Source organism: Psittacula echo (genome assembly GCF_963264785.1).
Source record: "Psittacula echo genome assembly, chromosome: 12".
Taxonomy (NCBI): Eukaryota; Metazoa; Chordata; class Aves; order Psittaciformes; family Psittacidae; genus Psittacula; species Psittacula echo.
In genome coordinates, this window is record NC_137747.1 from 9,846,527 (window position 1) to 9,868,440 (window position 21,914).

At 52.9% G+C, this 21,914-nt stretch overlaps 2 protein-coding genes across 6 annotated transcripts in view; one reads left to right on the forward strand and one right to left on the reverse strand.

Annotated features, from left to right (window-relative positions):
* RPRD1B (regulation of nuclear pre-mRNA domain containing 1B) overlaps positions 1-5,068 on the reverse strand; it is a 17,638-nt gene extending 12,570 nt beyond the window's left edge. The window contains exons 1-4 of the mRNA XM_080628089.1: positions 4,899-5,068; positions 3,531-3,660; positions 2,343-2,476; positions 275-387 (exon numbers count right to left, since the gene is read on the reverse strand). Coding sequence (XP_080484215.1) covers positions 275-387; positions 2,343-2,476; positions 3,531-3,660; positions 4,899-5,049 — 528 coding nt within the window. The 5' untranslated portion in view covers positions 5,050-5,068. The remainder of the gene's footprint in view (positions 1-274; positions 388-2,342; positions 2,477-3,530; positions 3,661-4,898) is intronic.
* A 169-nt stretch (positions 5,069-5,237) lies between these two features.
* Positions 5,238-20,989, forward strand: TTI1 (TELO2 interacting protein 1). Of its 5 annotated transcripts, XR_013957898.1 has the most exons (9): positions 5,238-7,664; positions 8,108-8,293; positions 9,081-9,229; positions 10,033-10,173; positions 11,587-11,791; positions 12,516-12,603; positions 15,521-15,767; positions 16,704-17,227; positions 18,477-18,574. XR_013957898.1 is itself a non-coding variant. In XM_080628199.1 (8 exons), exons 1-8 carry the CDS (start codon positions 5,396-5,398, stop codon positions 18,507-18,509), a joined length of 3,318 nt encoding a protein of 1,105 aa, XP_080484325.1. In that variant the 5' UTR covers positions 5,238-5,395; the 3' UTR covers positions 18,510-18,654. The 5 variants fall into 5 exon arrangements, 3 of the variants coding, with proteins under 3 accessions (XP_080484325.1, XP_080484326.1, XP_080484327.1); XR_013957897.1 differs by lacking the exon at positions 16,704-17,227 and having other exon boundaries at positions 15,640-15,767; positions 18,477-18,607; XM_080628199.1 differs by lacking the exon at positions 16,704-17,227 and having other exon boundaries at positions 18,477-18,654.
* Positions 20,990-21,914: the final 925 nt, after the last annotated feature.

Sequence of the window (21,914 nt, forward strand, 5' to 3'; positions counted from 1 at the left end):
ACACACTGATCTTGCAAAGAATTTAACACAGTCTGATCTCCCAGCAGTCCTCTGGGACTCTTCACTGGCAGTGACCCAGAGCTCACTTCAGCCTCCTGAAAGCACCCAGAGCAGCACTAGACTTCAACATGAAGAAGAATCTGTTCCATTTCCCACAGACTTCAACCCCAGCTGAACCTCCCAGGAGCACTGCCCTTGTTGGCAGCCCCACCTTGTGGCTGCACCACAGGAGGTGGTTTTGGGAACTGCTCCCACTCAAAACCCGTCCACATACCAGCAGTGGCCCAGCACTGGGGTCTTGGGGTGAGTAGCTCCCGGGGTAATCATCATCTTCCTCCTCCTGTATTTGCTGAAAAGTCCGTTTCAAAGACTTCTTCTCCTCTGTAACTAAGGACACACACGTGCAACTCATTTGGATGTTGGATTTACCCACCTCAACCATCTCTGCTTCAAAACCATGGTAGCAGATGATCTGATGGTTAAGCTCTCTACAGAGAGGGATGACCACAGGTGGCCTCTAATGCTCTAATGTTGGCATTGTATTCCAAACACTCACATGCAAAACAGCAATAAAGGTTGATTTTGCCATATACCCAATGAACTGACAAGGAGGCAGCAACAGTCACACTCATGGAAAGGCCTGAGCTGCTCCCTCATGTAAAAAAATATCACATCAGTACCTCCTATTACCCTGACAAGAACTAAGTTTCTCACCAAGTGAAGTCCTACACATGGCAGTTCTTAAAACATTCCTATTTCCTCATTCTGGGAAGAGGAGAGGGTCTGTTACCCTCAGAAGGGTTTGATTCTATGTAAATGTTTTTAAGTTGCAAAGGTAACAGTAGCAGGGCTGGTTGATGCCACGGGGAGGAGGGGACAGAGCAAGGGGAGGCTGCCAATCCCTCAGAAATCCCTGCCTGTTCCTTGGACACACTGTATCATTTCTTTAGATTACACTTAAACACTTGTGAAACTCTTACCTGGATACCTTGAATTAATAGTTTCAAATCCCCAGTTAATCAGTTCAACAGGAATTTAGGCATGTAAATCCTCCAGTTTCATGACAAGAGGCTCCTATGCACTGCACCCAGGCCACAGGGAAACCTCAACACCAGCTATTGGGTGTAGGCAAGTACAACTTGCACCTTCCCCTCCCACCTCTCAGAACAGAGACCGCCTCTGCTGATTCAGAGCAGACAACCCCACTGGTCAGCTCAGCTGGTCTCCAGCTTAAACTGAAGGCCTCAGCAGTAACTCTGCTTGAAGCAGCATGTGAAAACCCACAAAGCTGCAGCCACAGGTCTATGTCTTCACATGCACGTCTCATATTAATGCCCATTTTCATATTAATTCTGTATTAATTACCATCTCCAATAGACAGATCTGCCTCTTTCACTACTTTAGAACAGGCCAAAGGCACTTCACTGATGCCTGAGCCAACTCTCAAAATACCACACCTCCATGGCGAGCACAGCAAAAAGTGGTCAAAGCAGCAACCTGATTTCAGCTAATCTGAAAACACTGACACTTCCTTCAGCTACAGAGTAGCCAAATATCCCCTTGACCAGAATACCTGATTTTCAGTGACTCTGCCATAGGTTACTCATCTACCCCCCCCTTCACTACAGTCCGACCAGTTAAACCCTTTCAGACAAGAGGCAGGATCTGCCACAGCCATATAAAAGCAGAGTAAATGCAAGAAGCTTCTGCTCAGTTCCTCACATCTGTCTCATGCAGCAATAAGGTTCCAACCACAATTTATAATGATGTTAAATGAGGCAAAGCTCTTGTCTTCCCCAGCTGATGTCAGTTGGTGTAAGAAAAGCAACCAGCCCACCTCCTGGGCATATATTCCAGCCTTCGGTTACTAAAAAGTCCCTGAAGAAACATAATAAAATATAGTAACTATGCAAAATAAACCAGGATGAGAATGACAGCACCAACAATACTGAATAACACATTACAATGACGCAGCTGACCACTCTCAGAGGCAGTGGGACACTTTCAATTCTCTAGGTGGACGCAGCAGTTTCCAGCACCCTGCTAACCTGTGCTCACACCAAAGGGCAGCCCTGGAACAGGATGGCTGCAGGAGCAGCAGTAGACATAACCTTCAGTTCAACTCACTGCCACCCACAAGTCACAAGGCAACACATCTGCAAACTGGAACTGCAGGTTTAAGGAAAATCAGCCTCCTCTGAAGCCAATCCTGAGGATTCCCCATGAGCAGCTCTGGCAGCAGCTCAGCTGCAGGAGCCCTGAGCTCCATTCCTCACAGAACATCCACTGAAACACACACCAGTGTAAAACCAAAGCACACAAGAAAAGCAAAACACATTTACCTTTAGTCTGGGGGCTATTGGAGTCTTCCATCGAGAGCTTCAGCTGCTGAATGAACTCACTGCCATAGACACTCCTCTCCTGCCAGATGTTAAGCAATCGTTCCAAGGGCTTTTTGCAGCCCTCATCTGCTTCTCTGTTCAAAGATTAAAAAATAATCATGATTCAACTCAGAAACATTCCTTATGTTTTAAGAGACCATCTTCTAAACCAGCAGCTGCATCCACTGCACTAGCTGCATGTTTGGACAGAATCTCTCATACTGTCCAAGACAAACTGTGCAAAACACATTTGTGGCCAATTTTCCCCTTTCACTGGAACCAAAGACTGCCTGAAAGTGCCCCACATTCCCACCCAGAGTAAGGGCAGGGAAGGTGTTGAAGGAAGAACTTGCCATCATTCAGAATTTGCAGGAAGAGTTATAAACCACCCCCAAGTTGACACATTTACAATCCAGAGTATTAACTTTAAACAGTTGTTTCAGTCACTAACATCCCAATTAAAAGCAGGTTGTTTGGATCATTAGGCACGTAAATACAGCCATACAGCACACTCACCCAGAAAGCACACCACTAAACACCCCAACATGGGACTGTTTAGCTGAGATAATGGGAATTATTGTGCCATTTAGAGACAATCTTAGCTACAGCATAGTCCATTTCTGACAGGATGGAAGCTGCATCACTGCTTCCCTTTTAGGCACCAACTTCTTCCTTCCTCTAGTGAGGAAAGTGATGAGCAGACAACTTAAAACAGTACAAAAAGAAACCGCTCAAACCAGATGACTGAGGAGAACCCAGTGACCCAAACCACCAGCTCCTTCTGACAACAGGGAGAGCCATTCACTACGTGGCTTTAACACATACCTGCAAGTACTCAGTTTTGGTGCCCACAGCAAACCTGCAAGAGCCTGTGGTAACAAAGCACACTGAGCTGCATGAAGGGAGCAGCGGGGAAGCTGTGAGGGGCTGAGTCACACCCAGAGTTTGCCCCAGGAGGAATATTAACACTAAACAGTTCCTGGCCACAAAGCAGTGAGAATCCAACCTCCACTGCACAGAGAGCATCAGCATCCCTGAGACTGAAACACAGCAACAGGACAACAAAATTCAACTGAATTCAACTTCGATTAACAGGAAAGCACATCTCTAGAGAGGACAGATGAAAAAATACATAACCCAGCAACACACCTGGCAACGTGAGAAAAAGCATCCACAAGAACAGACTCGAATTCCCGGGTAAATTCAGGCCCTTTCCTCTTACTGTTCTGGATGACATCGTTGGCCAAGTACAGGAAAGTGAGTTTCCTACTCGATTTTGCTGGGAAACGGAAAAAAAAAAGAAGGAAGGGAGAGGGGAAGTCAGAGAGTTTGCATTTATTTTTCACTCTTTCACCCAGACCCATTGACATGGTTTAACCAAAGTTGCTGAAAGCTTTTCAGTCTAAAAACAAAGTTCTAAATATTTCCACCTTCCCAAGGCACATCCCAGGCCCTGAACAAGTTGTTCTTGATCCCCTTATTTCTGCTGGGGATTTTCTTCTGAAGAAAGCCATGTAAGAAGTAACTTTTTCACATGATTGAAACAAGATGTTGTTACCCACCAGCAAATTCATAGAACAATAGACTTGCTTTTTCATTAACTAATTTCAGAGAAAAAAACTCAGTACAGAACCACTTAATTCAGAGCAGAGTGAAATTGTAGGGGAAAGCTGTTGCAGACACTCAACAACTTTCCAGGCAATGCTGGGTCAAGGCAACGTGACAATTTCTCCATATCCCATAACTTTTCCCACCCTGGCACCACAGTTTGCATTGCCCTGTAGCCAGAACCAGTGGGAGATGCTGCTCTCCAGAGTGCAACACACACGAGGCAGAGAACAAAAGGCTCGTTTTCACTGCAGGCCTTGCTCAGCTCTCTCAGCAGTTTGTTTAATGTGCTATAACTGGTAACGATTGGCAGTTGCACAGAGGCTGCTCTAGGACTTCCTACAGCATCACCTGCTCCAGGGACTAACGCTGCTGCTTGCCAGGGCTGGGGACGGTGCCTGCCCCTGGGCACTGGCACCAACACGGGCACTAGGCACCTCCTGCCCTCGTAAGGGGACAGACTGAGAAGTTACCAGCGGTTAACTTCAGTTAAGTGAATCTGCAAGGGATGAAGCACAAAATGCTCCTGGGCGATGCTGCTACACAGGTGTTAAGAGATCTCTACACCATCCTTTACTTTGCTTACCTCGAATCCCTCAGTGCAACTCTATAATGGATAATACGCAACCAAAGATACCACGTAAAAGCAAACAAGGCTGCATATCGAGCACAGCGGGGACCGCTACAGCTCTGCCCCACAGCCCGGCCGAGCCCCTCCGGCGCTGCGGATCCACCGCTCCCACCCCCGCTTCCTGGCTCCAGACCTACGCCCGGGGCTCATTAAACCAACTCCAACGAACAGCCACAACGGCCGCAAAACGGGCCCGGGCCCCGGTACACGGCACCCCCCACGGGACAGAACCGGCCCCGCTCGCAGCGCGCTCCGCTCGAGGCCCGGGCCGCGCGTACCTTTGCGGAGCTCCCGGTGCCACACGGAGACGATAGGCGCCGCGTGCTTGCGGTGGTGGATGAGCCACAACGAGAGCGTCTGCACGCTCTGCTGCGAGTTGCTGAGCTCCGACAGCTTCTTCTCCAACGCCGACTCCGAGAACGAGGACATGGCCGGCCCCGCCCGCGCTCCCGCCGCCACCCGCCCGCCCGCACAAGATGGCCGCCCGGCCCCTCACCCCGCCGCCGCGGGTCGAAGGGCAGCATCCTACGGATCGCCGGAGGGGAACGGCGCGGCCACAGAAGCGGAGGGGGCAGGTGTACGGCGCATGCGTCTGCTCCTGCGGGCGGCTACGCATGAGCACTACGGGCGGCCGCGACTTTTCTCACGGCGCGTCCCGCTGTCGGGCCCTGCGGGATGTTTTTGGTGCGGTGACAGGGCCGGTTTCCTGACGCCACGTCCGGCACCGGAGTGCTGGGGCCGCCGAGGGCACCGGCAGCGGGGCAGGCCGCTGGCCATGGCCGTGTTCGACACGCCGCGGGACGCGTTCGGGGCGCTGCGCCCCGTCTGCGTGCAGCTGACGCGGGTGCAGACGGCGGAGAACGTGTGGCGGCTGGCGGCGCGGCTGGCGGCGGTGAGCGGCCCGGCGCTGCAGGAGCTGCAGGAGTATGTCCTCTTCCCGCTGCGCTTCGCGCTGAGGGCGCCGGGGCCGCGGCGGGAGCGGCTGGTGCAGAGCGCGGTGCAGTGCATCGCCTCGGTGCTCGCAGTCACAGCCGTGCGCAGGCCGGAGCTCCTGCAGGAGCTGCTCGCGGAGCTCTGCGCCTGCCTCGCCCCCGGCCCCGCCGCGCCGACCGAGGACGTGAAGCTGGCTGTAACCGAGGCGCTGCGCACGCTGCTGCACTCGGCCTCGGGCGATGTGAGCCTGTCCCTGTACCAACCGTCCACCCTCCCGCTCCTCGGCTGTGCCGTGTCCTTGCTTCTGGGCCTGGCAGAGCGAGAGAGAGCAAAGCAGCTCAAGGTCTCTGCGTTGAAGTGCTTGCAGGTCCTGGTCCTGCAGTGCGACTGCCAGGAGCACCAGCCCCTTGGTGATAACGAGGCACAGCAATGTGGGGATTTGTTTGCTTCTTTTCTGCCTGGGATTTCCATTTCCCTGTCCCGAGTTGTTACCGGAGACATCAAACAAGGGCACAAACCCACCGTTGCTGCCATCAGACTCTTTTATCTGATTGTTGGCCTGGTGATGGCCGATGCACAGCTAGCCAGAGTCCCAAAGAGCAAAGAAAAGCTGCCAGAGAAGCAAAGCAGAATATCAGAACTACTGGTCCATAGAGGACCTGACTGGACCGAAAGTACAGCTGAAAAACTGTCTCTCCTCCTGCGTAAAATGGTTGAGTTCTCTTCAGTTCACCCCCACTGGAAAGTGAGACTGGAGCTGGTGGAACTGGTCCACCACTTACTGAGGAACTGCAGCCATTCGCTGGGGAGCTCCTTCACTCACCTCTTGAAGGCCTTGGTGGGGCTGGTTAACGACGAAAGCAGCGAAGTCCGGAGCAGATGTAATGAGGTTCTGCAGGGCATTGCAGAGCAGAGGATCATAGCACAGAGCAGGGCTCTGGCTGATGTCCTCTCCGAGAATCTCCACTCCCTTGCCACAGCACTTCCTCGCCTGATGAGCTCTCAGGATGACACAGGCAAGGCTTCCACTCTGAGCTTGCTGCTCGGCTACCTGAAGCTGCTGGGCCCCAAGATTAACGTTGTCCTCAACTCCACATCCCACCTCGGCCGCCTGTCCAAGGCACTGATGCAGGTTCTGGAGCTGGATGTGACGGATGTGAAGATAGTGGAGGATAGACGCTGGGGCTGCGAGGGCTTCCTGCAGCCTGGTGTGCAGAAAGGCAGGTGTCAGAGGAAATACTTCCGCTTCTTCACAGAGGAGAAGGTTTTCCAGCTCCTTCAGCAAGTGTGTCGTGTTCTTGGCTACTACGGGAACCTCTATTTGCTTGTGGATCATTTCATGGGGCTGTACAGCGAATCTGCCATGTACCGAAAGCAGGCGGCCATGGTCCTCAATGAGCTGATTGCAGGAGCTGCTGGAGTGGGTGTGGATGTCCTCCAGGAAAGACAAGTGTCACCGAGCATGGACGATCTCAAAGGGTCCGTAACATCCATTCTCGATGAGTACACAGATCAGGCAAATTGGTATTTGATCACAAGCATTGATACAGAAGAAGTCAGCCATGAGCAGCACCCTGTGCACCACACAGGACTCCCTGCCCGCCCAGGGGGGATGTGTAGCACCATTCTCCTTCCACCCCCGGAGCTGCACGCAGCGACCCGCACCATGAACAGCAACATCTGGCAGATGTGCATCCAGCTGGAGGGGGTCGGCTGCTTTGCTGCTGTCCTCGGGAAGGAGTTCCGGCTGCTCCTGCTGACGGCTCTGTACCCGGTGCTGGAGAAGGCTGGTGACAAGACCCTGCTCATCAGCGAGACGGCGCTGGGGACGCTGGCAGACATGAGCGAGGCCTGTGGCTACGGCTCTGTGCAGCGTCTGATTAATGACAACTCTGACTATCTGGTGAATGGAATCTCCCTGGGCTTGCGCCAGCTGGCACAGCAGCCACGCGCCTCCCGGGTGCTGGACACTATGCTGAGGCATTCAGATGCCAGCTTGCTGCCACTGGTAGAAGACGTTATCCAAGATGTCCTGTCAACCTTAGATCAGTGTTACAACAGCCAGGCTTCCACCTTCCTTGGGGTCCTGCACTCACTAATGACAGCTTTAGGTATCTAAACAACCTTTACTTTGTGTAATTCAGTCTAAGGGGGCTTGTCTTTGGCCTTTTGACTTGCCATGGGAGATTTCAAGTAGCTGAGGTGGTGGCAACTTGGCTTTGCTTGGTGGGCCAGCTCTCAAGAAAAGGTGGCCAATAGCTTCCCCTCTCCACAACTGGTTTGTGTCTGGCCTGAAGAAACATGGCCTTTAGTGGTTGAGAAAGGATGGGTTTACTGCTCCCTTAAGTGTTCTGCAGAAGCACATGGAGTGTATTCCTTTTAATGTTCTCATCCCATCAGGAGGGTCACGGTGATGTGACGGCAGGTGCCTGGTTCTGTAGTTCAGTCCCATGGGACTGGAGAGTCCTGTTTGTCCCCAGGAACCTGCGGCACCTTACTGGCTTGCAGGAGAGGATCGCAATTGCTCACTGACATCTCAGCTCCTCTCTTGCAGTCCAGTGGTTTGGCTCATCCTGCAGTGAGGAACAGCAGCAGCAGAGCACCAAGTGCCAGAACAGGACCTCATCCCCAGGGCCACAGATGGTGACAGCACGAGACATGGAGCAGTTCTTCCTGGACTACGTCAGGCAGAAGCAGATCGCAGAGGGCGATGTTCCTGACTCGGGGGATGAGGAGGCAGGTCAGTGCTGTGCCTGGTGGGAGAAGAGTGTGTTAGGCTTGGAGAAAGACGGGGACCTCTGGGGTTTCCTTTTGTCACACGGGTAACTCAGGCCCAGGCTGAAGGTCTCACACCCTCCTGGCAGTCTCAGGTCTGCTTTGAGCTGACCTTGGCTCACACACGGTGCTGCTGGGTGCTCTTCCTGTGCTCTGTGCAGGGGGAAGTGCAGTGGTTGCAGATCAAGGCTTGCGTGACTCTAAGACACAAGCACACTACAGTTTTTCCTTACCTCATAACAGGTCATTTGGGTTCAGGACCCAGAGTCTCCTCTTCCCAGGGTCCTACTGCATTTTCCTCACCCTCCCTTGAGAATCCCTGTACCATTTTCTCTGGCTAGTGATGCTACCACTCCCTTCTCATTTGTCCTTGACAGGCCTTGCAGACACAAATACAGGGAATTTTTAGTCTTTACTGGGCTGTGCTGCGATCCTGACCTTTAAACACTTCAGCTTTAAATACGCAGGCTTTTCACTTCTCATAAAAATCAATGGCAGACAAGTCCGTGGTGAGGAGAGCCTGCAAATGTCACACCAGCTGCATTGTCCAGTGAAGAGAGCAAACCCTCCTGAGACCCACACTCAGCTGACACGGCTCACAGAACTCAAGCATGGACTTGCCTATATCTAGATGTGTTTAAAAATGCCAAAGGCCTCACTTGGAAACCCGCAGAGTAGTTGTGGGCGGCTGTTGTGATCTTCCAGAGTTTCCAAGTAATTTTCATGGTCTCAGTAATGCTTTTGCCTTCCAGATGAGGTTCCCCCCCTTGCTAAGCCAGAGCCAAACAACTGTGAGACAGAAGGAGAAGCTCCCCTGCCCAGCCATGCTCAGCTGGCCAAAGATGTGCTGGAGAGGTGCATCCACTTGCTGTCTGACCGGAGCCTCCGTGTGCGGCTCAAGGTGGGTGAGCACCAGTGCCAAGGGGATGGGTGGTGGCCAAGAAGGGGCTGGTGCTTGTCAGCACATGCACGATGCGTGTGGGGCTTCCTGCCCTAGGGAGGTCAGTGCTGCCATAGGCTCATTCAGGAGAGACTCCCTGAGTCTGCCAGAGGAAAGGGGGACAGTTTTCCAGGAGCTGTCTGGTTTAGGAATGGCAGCCAGGGTGGCTTCATATCAGCACCTTCCCTTGATGCTCGTGATAGCCAAGTCCTATGCCTCGGCCTTGGTGGAGGAAGCAGAAGCATCTTTCTCCCATCCCCCTTCCTCAGCCTGCAGTGCACAGGCAGGATCAGTTTGGAAGGTGCTGGGGATGATAAACAGGGCTAAAAGCCTGGGGTGAGGTTTTTTTAATTATGAAAATCCTTTGAAGGTGGCCTCCTTTTGAACTGCAAAGTGAGACAGAACATGCAGCAGTGAGGCATAACCCAGATTCTTGCCACAAGGGCGCCAGCCCTGCCAGGTGATCCTGCTCCCATTCTCCAGGAGCAGGGTCCTGGTGCACAGCTCAGCCTGCAGGATCAGGCCAGGTTCGTGCCCTACTTCCAGCCCATCCCCATAGCCGAGTACAGGTTATGTCACTGTGCTACTTGTCCCTTTCCTACCAGGCCTGTGCTCTGTGTACTGCTCAGTTATCCCAGCTCATGCTTAGGCAAAGCTGTACCTTTTTGTATTAAACCCTCCTTTCTCCCAACATGTCACTGGGGATCCACCGGGATGCCTGGAGCTGCAATGCTCACGGTCTGTTGCCTGCTCCTCCTGCCCAGGTTCTGGACGTACTGGAGCTCTGTGTAACTGTGCTGCATCCTCACGGAAACCATCTGCTTCCCATGGCTCACCGTGTCTGGCCAGCTCTCGTCACCCGCCTGATCAGCGATGACCCTCTGGCAGTGCTCAGAGCCTTCAAGGTACAGCAGCAAGTCTCTGCCAAGAGCCTTCAAGCTGGTGCTTGGAAGCCAAGTGCTCAGGCATTGCTCTGCCCATGAGAGAAGCACTGAGCCTGTGGAGGGATGTTAACTGGCTGGGAACACAGGGTCACCACCCTGCAGTGGGAAGGCTTATACCAATCCCACTGCAGCTTGTCCACAGATAAAACCTTGACACTGTTTCTGGGGGGAAGAGCAATAGTAATGGGTATTGCAGGGAAGAGGAAAATGGCTCTTTTACAGCCTAAGCAGCTGTCAGAGGCACTGTATAGTGCAACTTGCCCTTGCTGGAGCCAGCACCAGCACCCCCTTTGGAAGTGTTAAGACTGAAAAGAAGGGATTCTTTCACAATCGAGATATTGGGAGAGGAGAGGTTAAGCCAAGACTTAACCTCATAATTACATTATTAAAGAGCTCCTGACCATGTCAACTGACTGCATTCTCTTCCTGACTCACCAGCTGAACAATAAAGCATGTTTCCAGAGGTTGCCAGCCCCAGGGCTTCACAGGGCTTACTCCACTGTGCAGAATGAGATGCATTTGGAATCCTTCAGTGTGAATAAAAGGAGAGTTTTGATTCCCCAAATTCAAGAAGCCATACGCTAGCGTTTAAGAGTAGCTACACCTCACACTGCCTTCCCTAAGAGGAAGGAGAGATCCCTACACAAAAACTAATTAACTCTTGAAAAGTTGGAGGGATCATTGCAGTTAGCACTGAGCTTGGGTTTTGTATAAGGAATTCCCCAGGACATCTTCCTTCCTAAATCTCAGACAGGAAGCGTAGTATTGGTGTAAGCCAAGCACACCATGACCAGCATCTGTCCTGCATGCTAAGACCATGAGGTTAGTGAAGTTCTAAGAGGGAACAGTATTCTGGCCACATGGATTGGGCCCATGGATCCCTCCTTCCTTTTCACATGTATTTAAGGCCATGCTCTAGGCCAGTTTGGTTTCTCTCCTGGGCACACACCCATGGTGCTGGGTGCCTGAGTTGGAGCAAATCAGCTTTTCTGCTCACTGCCATGCTTGTAGAGATGGGCTGTTTCCACTACAAAGGGGATTTATACGTTAATGGCATCTTCCATCAGAGGCTCCTCCAGCAATTCTGAGTGAGACTTGACAAGCTGCTCCTACCTTTACTGTGCTGGTGGGAGAAGGGCAGTCCCAGGAGGTGGTCAAGTGAAACAAAAGCAGAGTGCAGGTCACTCAGCCCCTCTATTAAGCATTCACCTTCTGCTCCCTGTGGAAAACCATGTCAGGTGTGGTCACATTGCCCTCAGCTGCAATAGAACTACCCAAGGGAAGGAGTTCCATGTCCCCACACTGGTCTGGAATGCTGGGCTCCTCCCAGATCTCTGTGCACTTAGCCTCCAGTAACCAGTGCTTCCTCACTAGGTGCTGTGTACCCTGGCTCAGAAGTGTGGGGACTTCCTGAGGCTGAGATTCTCCAGAGATGTCCTGCCTAAGCTGACCAGCTCCCTCCTCAGCCAGGCCCCAGCAAGTGCCAGAGCTGGGCCTGTGTACAACCACACGCTCACCTTCAAGCTGCAGCTGGCTGTGCTGCAGGGACTGGGCTCTCTCTGCGAGAAGCTGGACATGGGTGAGTACCAGGGAGGTACAGGCTGTGCGGGATCTCTGCCAGACTTACCTCTTCTCCTTTCAGCTCCACTGACCAAGCCTGCAGTTGCTTCTTAGCCCTCTGCTCCTCCATAGGATTGATTTCCTGATTTCTCCAGCCTCATCCCATTCAGGTCCTTCATGTGTCCTCTTTGAGAGCTCTATAAAGACGGGCTGGTTGCTCTTTACTCCCCAAGAGACAAATGGGAGAGAAGATTCCCAGCACCTTGCAGAATCTGACTGTTCATCTCACTTGTGCATGAGAAGTGGGTACAGAGTGGAGCTCCTGGATTGCTGCAGCCGGGCCTGTTGAGCCATGCTTTGTTCTCAGTTAACTGAAGAACTGGAGCCCAGCTACGACTTCTGGCTAACCTGACTGGTTCCATTTTGGGGCATCTCTCTGGGTGACCCTTTAAATGCAGCACAGTGCATTCTTCTACAGAATGAAACCCTCTGAAATTCTTCTGGGTTAAATTCCCGGAGCTGACTGATGAGGGAGAAGGTTTGCTGGGCAGTTGCTCTTTTCCTCTCTCAATGCCCTTGATTGCTTTCCTAGCTTGGCAGCAAGATGCTCAAGAGGCGAGGTCAGAAGAGCTCTGGGTCAGACAGTTCAAAGGCTCAGAAGCCTCTTGCTGCCAATTTAGAGCTGTCGCTGTCAGGCTGCAGTGGGTTACCTCCTACCCTTCTTCTCTGTTCCATTTCTGCAGGCGAGAGTGACCTGAATAAAGTGGCAGATGCCTGCCTGATTTACCTCAGCGCCAAGCAACCCAGGAAACTGCAAGAAGCTGCCCAGAGGTAATGTCTCATGAATACCTTTGTGTCAGGTGTACAAATAATGAGGGACAGAGGCAGCAGAGTTGCCCCTTTCCCTTGGCACTTTTCCCACTCTTCCCTCTGGCACGTTGGAGTCCTGCACAACAGGGTCTCATGAAAGTTAACCCCTTTCTCTGGTTAAGTACCATCTACTACCCAAAATGAGCTAGAGGGTAGCGTGCCCACAAGCCTCAGTTTACTTTCAGATTTCTTTGCAGGGCGTTTGGGGACAGAGGGAGAAGATGAGCTACTTGCTGTTTTCTAACTGCCTCCTATGTGAGAATACTTGGGGCTCTATGCCCACTGGTGGCATAAAACTGCAGAGGAGAAGACAGCTATGCAAGAGGATGTGCCAGACATTTCCATGCATTTTATCACATAATACCTTTTGCGGGCTGGGGATTTACTTCTGTTATCCTTCCATTTTCCCTGGGCTCCTGTGAAAATGCCAACCAGGGCTCTGCCAGGTGGATGAGAGTTGTTTGGGGAGCTGTCAGTCTTGGCACCAGTCTTGCTCTGGGAGAGGTTAGAAGAGCACAAACAGTTTAGGTGAACACACATCAGCTCTATGAAGTGTTGACAGACATACTTTGCTGCTTGGTGTACAAGATCCTGCTCAGCATGTTCCTGCTGTCAGGATAAGAAATTGCTGTTGTCATATGTTGTCACCTGGACACAGGGCCAGAGATTTCAGCAGACAAAACGAGCCCAGTTACAGAACATGAATGGGTGAGCTGTGCCTCTCTGTCCCTGCTGAAGGACAGGGGAGAAGCCCCCCCTCTCTGTGTGGGCAGCCTTGCCTATGGGGAGGGAGCCAGCAGGGAGCAGGTTCAGCGGGTGTGGAGACTTCAGAGGGCAAACAGAAGAGCTGCCTTTCCCTTCCCCAAGCGCCGGCCTCCGAGGTGCATGGGGTGAAGGGCTTTGTGTGGCTGGGCAGCAGCTCAGAAGGAGCGTGCTCAGAAGCTATAGCTGTGCCTTTGTTTGTATTCCTGCACTGGGGAGAGCAGGTTTATTTTTACCTTCGTGGCTTTCATTGCATCGCAGCAGGCTTTGGCAGCGTTTGTTCTGCTGAGAGGCTCGTCACTGTAGGCTTGCATACCCTTAGCACAATAAAGCCTTCATCTGTGTAAGCAATGCTGGAAGGAAAGCAGAACACCAGGATCCATCTAGATATTTGAAACCTTAAGCTTTCAAATCATTAACAAAACAGTCTGAAAAGCTGTGCAGTTTCCCTCCCCAGTAGGGCTGGGGGGAAATACTGCCTGAGCCCTGTGATGTGATGGAGTCATTAGAAGCTGTACTGTGAGGGATGCTCACTGCTGTTGGAGGAAAAGGGCAGTAAAGTTCAGGGCAAGCAACATTTTTCTCCTGTATATTATTTTTACTCTATTTTGTGGGAAATGCCACATGTTACACTGCTCCCTCCTGCCTCTGATGCACTGCACATTTCACTGAACAAAGAAAGGCCTTTGTGAACAGCTCTCTCTGTGCAGCTGTGTTGACCAGACACATACATGCACTGAGGCACACATTGTACCTGGCCTGATACTAACCATGGCTATGGCAGTACCTGTAGTTTTCATTCTTATTGTCTTAACTATTTGTTTTAGTTTAGTCCTGCCTGATCACTGGTCTTGGAGCCTGGAGGGATCAGAGTTAAGCATATCACAATCACTTCTAACTATAATACATGATACAAGGCTTCAGCCGGACAAGAATCACTTCTCAGCCATTCCTCAATTTCCTTTCTCCAGCAGCTCAAGCACCACATTCCTGTAAGCTCCAGTCCTTTTCCTTGCTCTCCATGTGTCTAAAGCAATCCTGCAAATTGACACAGACTGTCACATGTAAGGCCCTTTCCATCTAGGCAAGGGCACTTATCACCTGATACATGAAGAATTCTGCATTTTAAATGCTTCTAAAAACAGATGGGCCAGAACTAATCTTAGCCACAGCCTGAATGCCAACATACGTCACATAACTCAGCTTTATCACTGCAGAAATCACACAAGGTAAAAAGATGTTTGGAACCAGCTTGCCATATTGATTTATACTAAGTGGCCTTTGCTCAGCTTTTTGGATTCTTATTCAACTCATGAGTTGTGACCTGCCAAGAACAAGGTCAGGTCTTACAAAGTCAGTCATAGCCCCAATAACTCCCTGCACTGAGCGGGTGAGGAGCCTGCAGGTATGCGAAGGGCTGAGCAGGAATTTTAGCCAAGGTGCTGGAACCACAAGAGAAAAAACCAAGGGAGTTCTGGCTGTCATCCAGGGATGTTATCATGCCCCAAGGAGGCTGCTTAATCCCATTTATGGAACCCTGTAGTTTTATTAGGTGAACCAGTGGGAGTAAGTGAATTTTGTAACTGCGGCTTCATGTGATACTCACCAGGCAAAAAGAGACACTGGGGAAAGAAAGGAAAAAGGACTCCAGCATGGCTGAGGAGGAGAAAATGGGACAATGGGCTTTGTTATAAGATGACTGCTGGGAGTGTTCCAGGAGAGGAGTGTTATCCAAAGCCTGAGAAAAACAAAATGCACCGAAACAACCTAAAACACACTAAAAAAAATCCCCAACCCAAACCTACTGCAAAAGAGCCTGGGAAGCCGGGGAGCACTGCTTGTGTCTGCCCTGCCATTAAGAATAAGCCAGTGCACTGCAGGTATAGTGACCAGAACCCCTGAGCAGCTAAGGAGGTATGCGGGGCCCAAGCACTGGAACAAGGTAGGGGAAGATGGTACAGACAAAGTCACCATGTGTAAATCTGAGCTTCTCATCAGTCCATTAAGTTGTATCATTCCTGACAAGCTTTTCACTCCAGGGAAAAAGAAACTGAAGGGAAAGGGTCTAAGGAGTTGACACGGGCCTGTGCCAACTTCAAGGTTCTGCATTTTGCAGGCTGTTTGGAAATTCACACTCCATTCCTAATGCACCCCCAGAGCTTTGGAGGTTTTACCATTTGACCCTTCTATCAACCACCTGGGTAGGAATGGGGGCTTTCTCCTGGTTTTCTCCAGAAATAATTTCCCCAGTGCCTACTGAAGCCTGTGAATCTAGTTTAATGTTCAGCAGAGATGCAGCAGCCAGACTTGTCCTTTGCCAGCCCATCCACTGTGCCCTGGCTTTGCTTGGAGCTTGGGAAAAGGTAAGAAAATAGCCATGCTCTGCTTTGTGCTGGTAGAATAAGTGGTTTAGCACAACAGGAACAAATAGGAGCTATTTTTGGACCTTTTTAGATCTGGGAGTTGATCAAGCAGCGTACCTCCTTTGGTTTGATTGTGTAGTTCACTGCCTCCTGATTGACAGCCATCAGTCGCGTGCTGGGCTCAAGTACACTGGGAGCCACCTGCACAAGCAAAAGCCAATAAAATTATATTTAAGTTTAAAAAAAAAGGCAACACCAGAAAACAAACTTGGATTAACCCCAGGATTCTTTGCCATGGAAACAGGTTGCTTAGAAACTACCCCAGCGTTAGTCTGAAATGTGAAAGTCAAGTTGTTCTTTAAGCTGTACGGCACTCCAGGTTATCGGAGATAATCACACACCTCAGGCCATTGTGGCACCAGAGGCTGTGGAGTTCTCCAGGGACCACCAAGCTCTTGGGGGTGGCTCACTCTAGAGTAGCTGATGGGGAGAGACTGGGGAGCAGAGGGTCTTCGCTGGGAATCAGAACCACAGCCTAGTTTGGGTTGGAAGGGACCTTAAAACTCATCCAGTTCCAACCCCTGCCACAGGCAGAGACACCTTCCACTAGAGCAGCTTGCTCCAAGCCCCTGTGTCCAACCTGGCCTTGAACACTGCCAGGGATGGGGCAGCCACAGCTTCTCTGGGCACCCTGTGCCAGCGCCTCAGCACCCTCACAGGGAAGAACTTCTGCCTAAGAGCTCATCTCCATCTCCCCTCTGGCAGATTAAAGCCATTCCCCTTGTCCTGTCCCTATAGGCCCTTGTCCAAAGCCCCTCTCCAGGTTTTCTGTAGCCCCTTTAGGTATTGAAAGATTTTGAGAGCTCAGGTTGTGCCCATGCTGGAGAAGCAGAAGCCAGCTGGAGAGTATTCCCCATTCCCATGTTTACTTCACAGTGATTCGTCTTGCCTGGCCCTATCTGCCCCACCATACGGAGCGAGGATTGCTCCCAGGAAGCTGCCCAGTGCCCATCCTGAGCTGGGGAAGCCGCTGGAACCTGCTGTTTGCTGGCAGCAGCGCGCTCACGCTGCCGCAGCCAAGCGAGCACCGGCAGCTTGGAGAGCTGGTGTGGGGCTGGCAGGAGGTGCAAACCCTGCCCCTGGGGCCAGGCCTGTCCTCCTGTGTCCATCAGAGAGCTGCAGGAGCCCCATGAGCTCACCTACATCCAACCGCTCCCAGGAAGGAGGCTCATTGCCGACGGCTTTGGGGCACATCCAGGCTGGTTCCTCCGGAGCAGACCGATAGGCACCACAGCAACTGCAGGAGGGGATGCTGCCAGCAGCTTGCAGGGACATCTCCCCTTGTTGCTGTGCAGAGACCTGCGCTGAGAGACAGGCAAGGAGTTAATGGCAGACAGGGAAAGGCAACAGCTTTGGCTGCTCATGGTGTACAGGTCACCCCGCCACAGGACTGTTGTGAGGTGAGGGAGCTTTCTAGTGCCTTCATCTCATTTCTGTGCTCTCCCAGGTTCCCCTCAGCACTGTGCTCCCTCTCACAGGAGAGCTGCTAAACAGGATTCCTGCCTGGTTTAGGTAGGAAATGAGCTCCCTTGAGGGGTACAGGTTCTTGAGGGAGAGTTCGGACACAATGGGGTCTGCATTTTGTGTGGCTTTTGTAGCAGGTGATCTTTGATTTTATAGAGGGGAGCTGCATCCGGTGCTGCCTGTGGGGACAGACAGACCCACCTCTGCTCCTCCCATTGCCTCTCCCCACTGTTCTCCTCATGGCCTCATGATCTCAGTGGATGCCACTTCTCAAACCCTGAGACAGGCCTGGCTGAGCCCAGAGGTTACCGCAGTGGGAACTGGCAGGGGAAATGAGCAAGTGCAGGTCATGCAAACCAGCCCTTCCCTCCTGGGAGCTTCCTGCTCTCCAGCAGGACTGTCCAGAGGTCTTGTAGTGGGGCTCACGGCTGGAGGCAGGAGGGTGCTTGCTCAGAGATCAAATCCCCTGTGTTACCCAAGGTATTGACAGTCACAGTGAAAACCATCAACAGCACAGTGTGAAGCATTAGAAGAGCTGCCATTCCTCCTCCATTCCATTGTTAAGGAAGGAGGTGTGGGGTTTGTTTGGTTTTAAAGAAAATACTGCTTTGTGAAAGATGCTGTGCAGAAGGAACACAATTTGGAGGCAGCAAATAAGGATTAGGATAGAATGCCCTCAATAGAGCATTTAACCTTACCTGTGGCAGCTGCCCAGGAACCCCCTTGTGTTCACCACCCAAAAGGGAGAGCAGTCCAGTGGGCTGACCCCCTCATTTGCCAAACCCAGAGAGCGTGCTGACCAACATCCACACCTTGCTTTAGGAATGCTGCAGATCCAGAGCATCCTGGGTGTAAGCAGCACATGTGTATGCTGCGGTCACCTCCCAGTGCTTGGGACAGGCTTTTGCCAGACCAGAGCCTGGGTCAGTTACTCAGCAGCTGTTGGGCTGATATCCATCTTGCTGTGCAGAACAGTTTTTCTCCCACTTGCCAGTAGCTGTGAAACAGCTGCACTGTCTTCTCTTGAGCACAGGAGCCATTTTAATGGTGCTCTCTAATGTGCCTCTGTTCAAGCTGGCAGAGGTGGCAGAGCACATCAGAGCATCCCGCAGCTCTGCTAAGGGCCCTGCTCGGTGCCAATCAGAAGCCCTTCTCAACCTTTCCTTTCTTCCCACCGTTTCCTAGTGTCTTCCTCCACTTAATGGCTGTGGACCCTGACCGGACATGGCTCTTGCTGACAGAGACCTGCTGCCCACATGGGTACGAGCCCCCCCACACCAGCCTGCAGCCGGTGAAGCTGGGAGGGATGGGGAGGCAGCGGAATGAGCTGACGGACAACGTGCTGCTGCTGCTGGAGCGGCTGCGGCAGCGGGAGAGCAGAGCACAGGAACCCCCTCCTTGACTGAGCTGTGAAGTGGCTGGAGCAGGAGAGGAACTGCCAGGATGGAGCTCATCCGGGAAGAGGCCGGGATCTGGAGCCCGGATCGTGCAGGGCAGAGGAGGGGCTGCCTGTTGTAAACAGCAGTTGAGGTGAGATGGGTACATTGCCCCGATTCTTCCTGGCCTGGTGCTGGGGAGGGCTCCGAGGGTCACAGCACATCTGCTTCAAGGGCTTCAGTACCAAGAGCAAGTCATTTTCCAGAAGTTACTTCCCAGCTCTGGATCCTTGGCCAGTGCCCCTGCAGCAGCCACCCCACTCCTCTGACCTCCTCACAACTGGGATCCTTTCTCCTCAGCTTGACAGCGATTGACAACTCAGAAGCCCATTTTTGGCCTTAACCCCTCCCTGGGAAAGAATCCAGTTTGGGTGCATTAAAGCCATTTTCTTTGTAAAACCAGGTGATATCAAAAAAGTTAAAATGCATTTCCAGTAAATCCTCACCAGTATTCCCGGCAAGAACGACAGATCCTCTGAGAAACATCAAGGCTGCTGCTGAGACCAGGCAACTGCATTGTGCTCACAAGTCCCACCACAGAGCAGGATTAGAGTGTGACCAGATGTGTCAGTGAAACCCAGCCGTGGCTGAAAGCCTGCAGTGAGTGAAGGCTCCTCCTGCTTCCCCAGTCGCCTGCTATTTTCACATGGCATTTCTGAGACCTCTCCGTCACCCACCCTGAGGAGAATGGGATGAAGTATCTACCTGTGCCCTGTGCAGCCTCCAGGGTGGGTGCAGATGTGGTCAGAGGAGGTGACAGGAGGTGTGAGCACGGCAGTGTCATGGTTTGCAATGCAGCGAGTGGAGGGGACAGCCGGTCACTGGGATCTGCTGCTGCCCCTCGGAACACACACAGCTCACAGGAACCCGCTGCAGCTCCGGGTCCTCCAGGCTCCATCGCAGAGACAATCTGCAGCTGGCTGCTCCCAGACCATCTCCTGGATTCAGCTTCTTCACCCCGAGCAGCTCCTGGCAGCTGCAGCACCCACAAGAGTTCTGTGCTGGGGGAGCAAAGGGACAGACTGTGACTGCGAGTGTGGGAGCAAGCTCAGAAAGGCAAAAACCAAAGCAATAAACTGATGGTGACATGGCACAGGCTCCGAGCATCACTGCTGGGGATCCTGGGTGAGCATCCAGAACATGCCTTGGTGATTGGAACCAAGGGGGCTGCTCCTCAAGGAAACACACAAGTCAGTGGCTTTTTACCAGCTAGGACAGGGCTGCAGCTCTGCTTCTGCCCTTTCATGCTTTGTAGATACGCACACTGGTTGTTTAACACGGGGTTGGATTTTGCACAGAGGTGCCCTGCAGAGCTGAGCTGATGGGAAGACAGGAGAGGTGAGAGAGGAAGCCTTTGGGCTCCAAAGCCCCCCAGGGCTGGCACAGTGTTTTGGGGGTTGTAGCACTTAATGGAGGTCACCCCTCAGGTTCACGTGGTGCTCACACCAACCCTCTGCACCTCTGCTGCTGGTTTGAGCTGGTCCCTCTGGGAAGCAGAATCCTTCTGGATTCACCTGCACTGAGACAAGACCCCTCCACCCAGGCTCCGGCACAACCAACTGCACCAAGATCCCTGGTGCCCTCGTCTGGTGTCGCGGCTCTCCCAGACACCCCCCCCCCACGGCCCGCACGGAGCCGCCGTCACAGCCGCCTGTCACGGCTCTCCTCAGCTTCGTTATCACCCCTGCTTTATTACAGGCAGAGTAAATTGCTTTTGTCTGAAGCAGGATAATGGCCAGAAGAGTGACTGCGTGGAAATGGCATTTTCATGAGGCTGGTTCCTCCAGTGACTTGCATATTAAGCTCAGCCCGTTCACAAGCGAGCCGGGGGCTGCTCCGCTGCCCTGCCCCAACCCTCTTCCCCAGGGCAGGCACCTGAGCAGCACCCAACGTGCCAGAACCAGGGACCAAGCTGCGGCAGCACCCCAGGGTGCAGAGGGTGCCCAGCTCCACTGAGCACTCTCAGCACCCCGGAGGACGTGGAGCTGGAGGGGCTGCACAGGGGCTCAGCCCTCCCCAGGTGCAGCGAGTGGGGCTGCTCCAAGCACCTTCCCCAGGGATAAGGGGCAGAGAGACCCGTGTCCAGCCACCTCCTGCACGCACAGACCCAGCCAGGAGCACGAGGAAGGCCCCGCACACAGTCCGTGGGTCAGGTGCTGCCAACGGGGGTGCTGGGTCCTGCTCACGCATCCAGCAGGTCCCTCTCCTTTGGCTCCAACTCCAAAGATTTCCCATAAACTCTGCAAAATTAATCTCTTCTAATAAAACCCGTTCTTTTTAAAGCTCGCCTCTGGGTTTTGCAAGTGACTCCTCCACACAGCAATTTGTTTACTCTCCATTGGAGGTGATTTGCAGCCTCTCACCCTCCCCAGCGCAACTCAGGCTCTTCTTTTCCCTTCAAAGCAGACGATGCCTCCCGCTCCCCTGCTTCCCCCGTGTTGCGGGTCCCTGACGAGGAACCCAAGTGCAGCACAAGCCCGCGGCTGTCGCTGACTGTGGCAAAGCAGAGCTGCCAACAAGAGCCCCCCTGCCCTGCAGCTCCCGAGCCCCTTCCTGCTGGCAGCACCTGCGTGCTCACCGGCCCCGGTGCTGTTTGCTCCGCTGGGACCGGGCTCTGCAGCTGGGACCCGGGGCTGGCACAAGGGAGATGGTGGCTCTTGCCACGGTCACCAGCAGCACCGTGCCCGTCCTCAGCCCCCAGACAGCCGCCGGTGCTTTTGTTACTCTAACACATGACAAATGGCTTCATATGAGCAAAGCAGAGGCGAGGAGAGCGCTGCCGAGCCCCAGGGAGCAATGAACTGTGAAGCAGCCTGGGGGCTCCCAGCAGATGGGGCCGAGTCAGCGCTGACAATGCCAGGAGCTCGTCACCCAAGGCAGAGCCTGACCCAGGGGCACTCCCAGCACCCCACTGCAGGGACCCAACCTCCTGCCTGGCCAGAGACGAGACCTTTGCTCCAGTGCCCAGGCAGGGATTGAAACTGACGCCCAGTAGCACAGAGGGGCCAGACCCCAGCAGCCCACCCAGCCTCGCCACAGCACCCAGCTCCCCATAACCATGGTGTGGGGCAGGCCCAACTCACCTGGGACCTGGCTGTGCCCTTTACCCATGAGGCAGCATTACCTCACTCCCAGCCAGGGCAGAGCAGAGCAGGGTGTGCAGCTCCCCAGCTGCAGCTTTTAAATG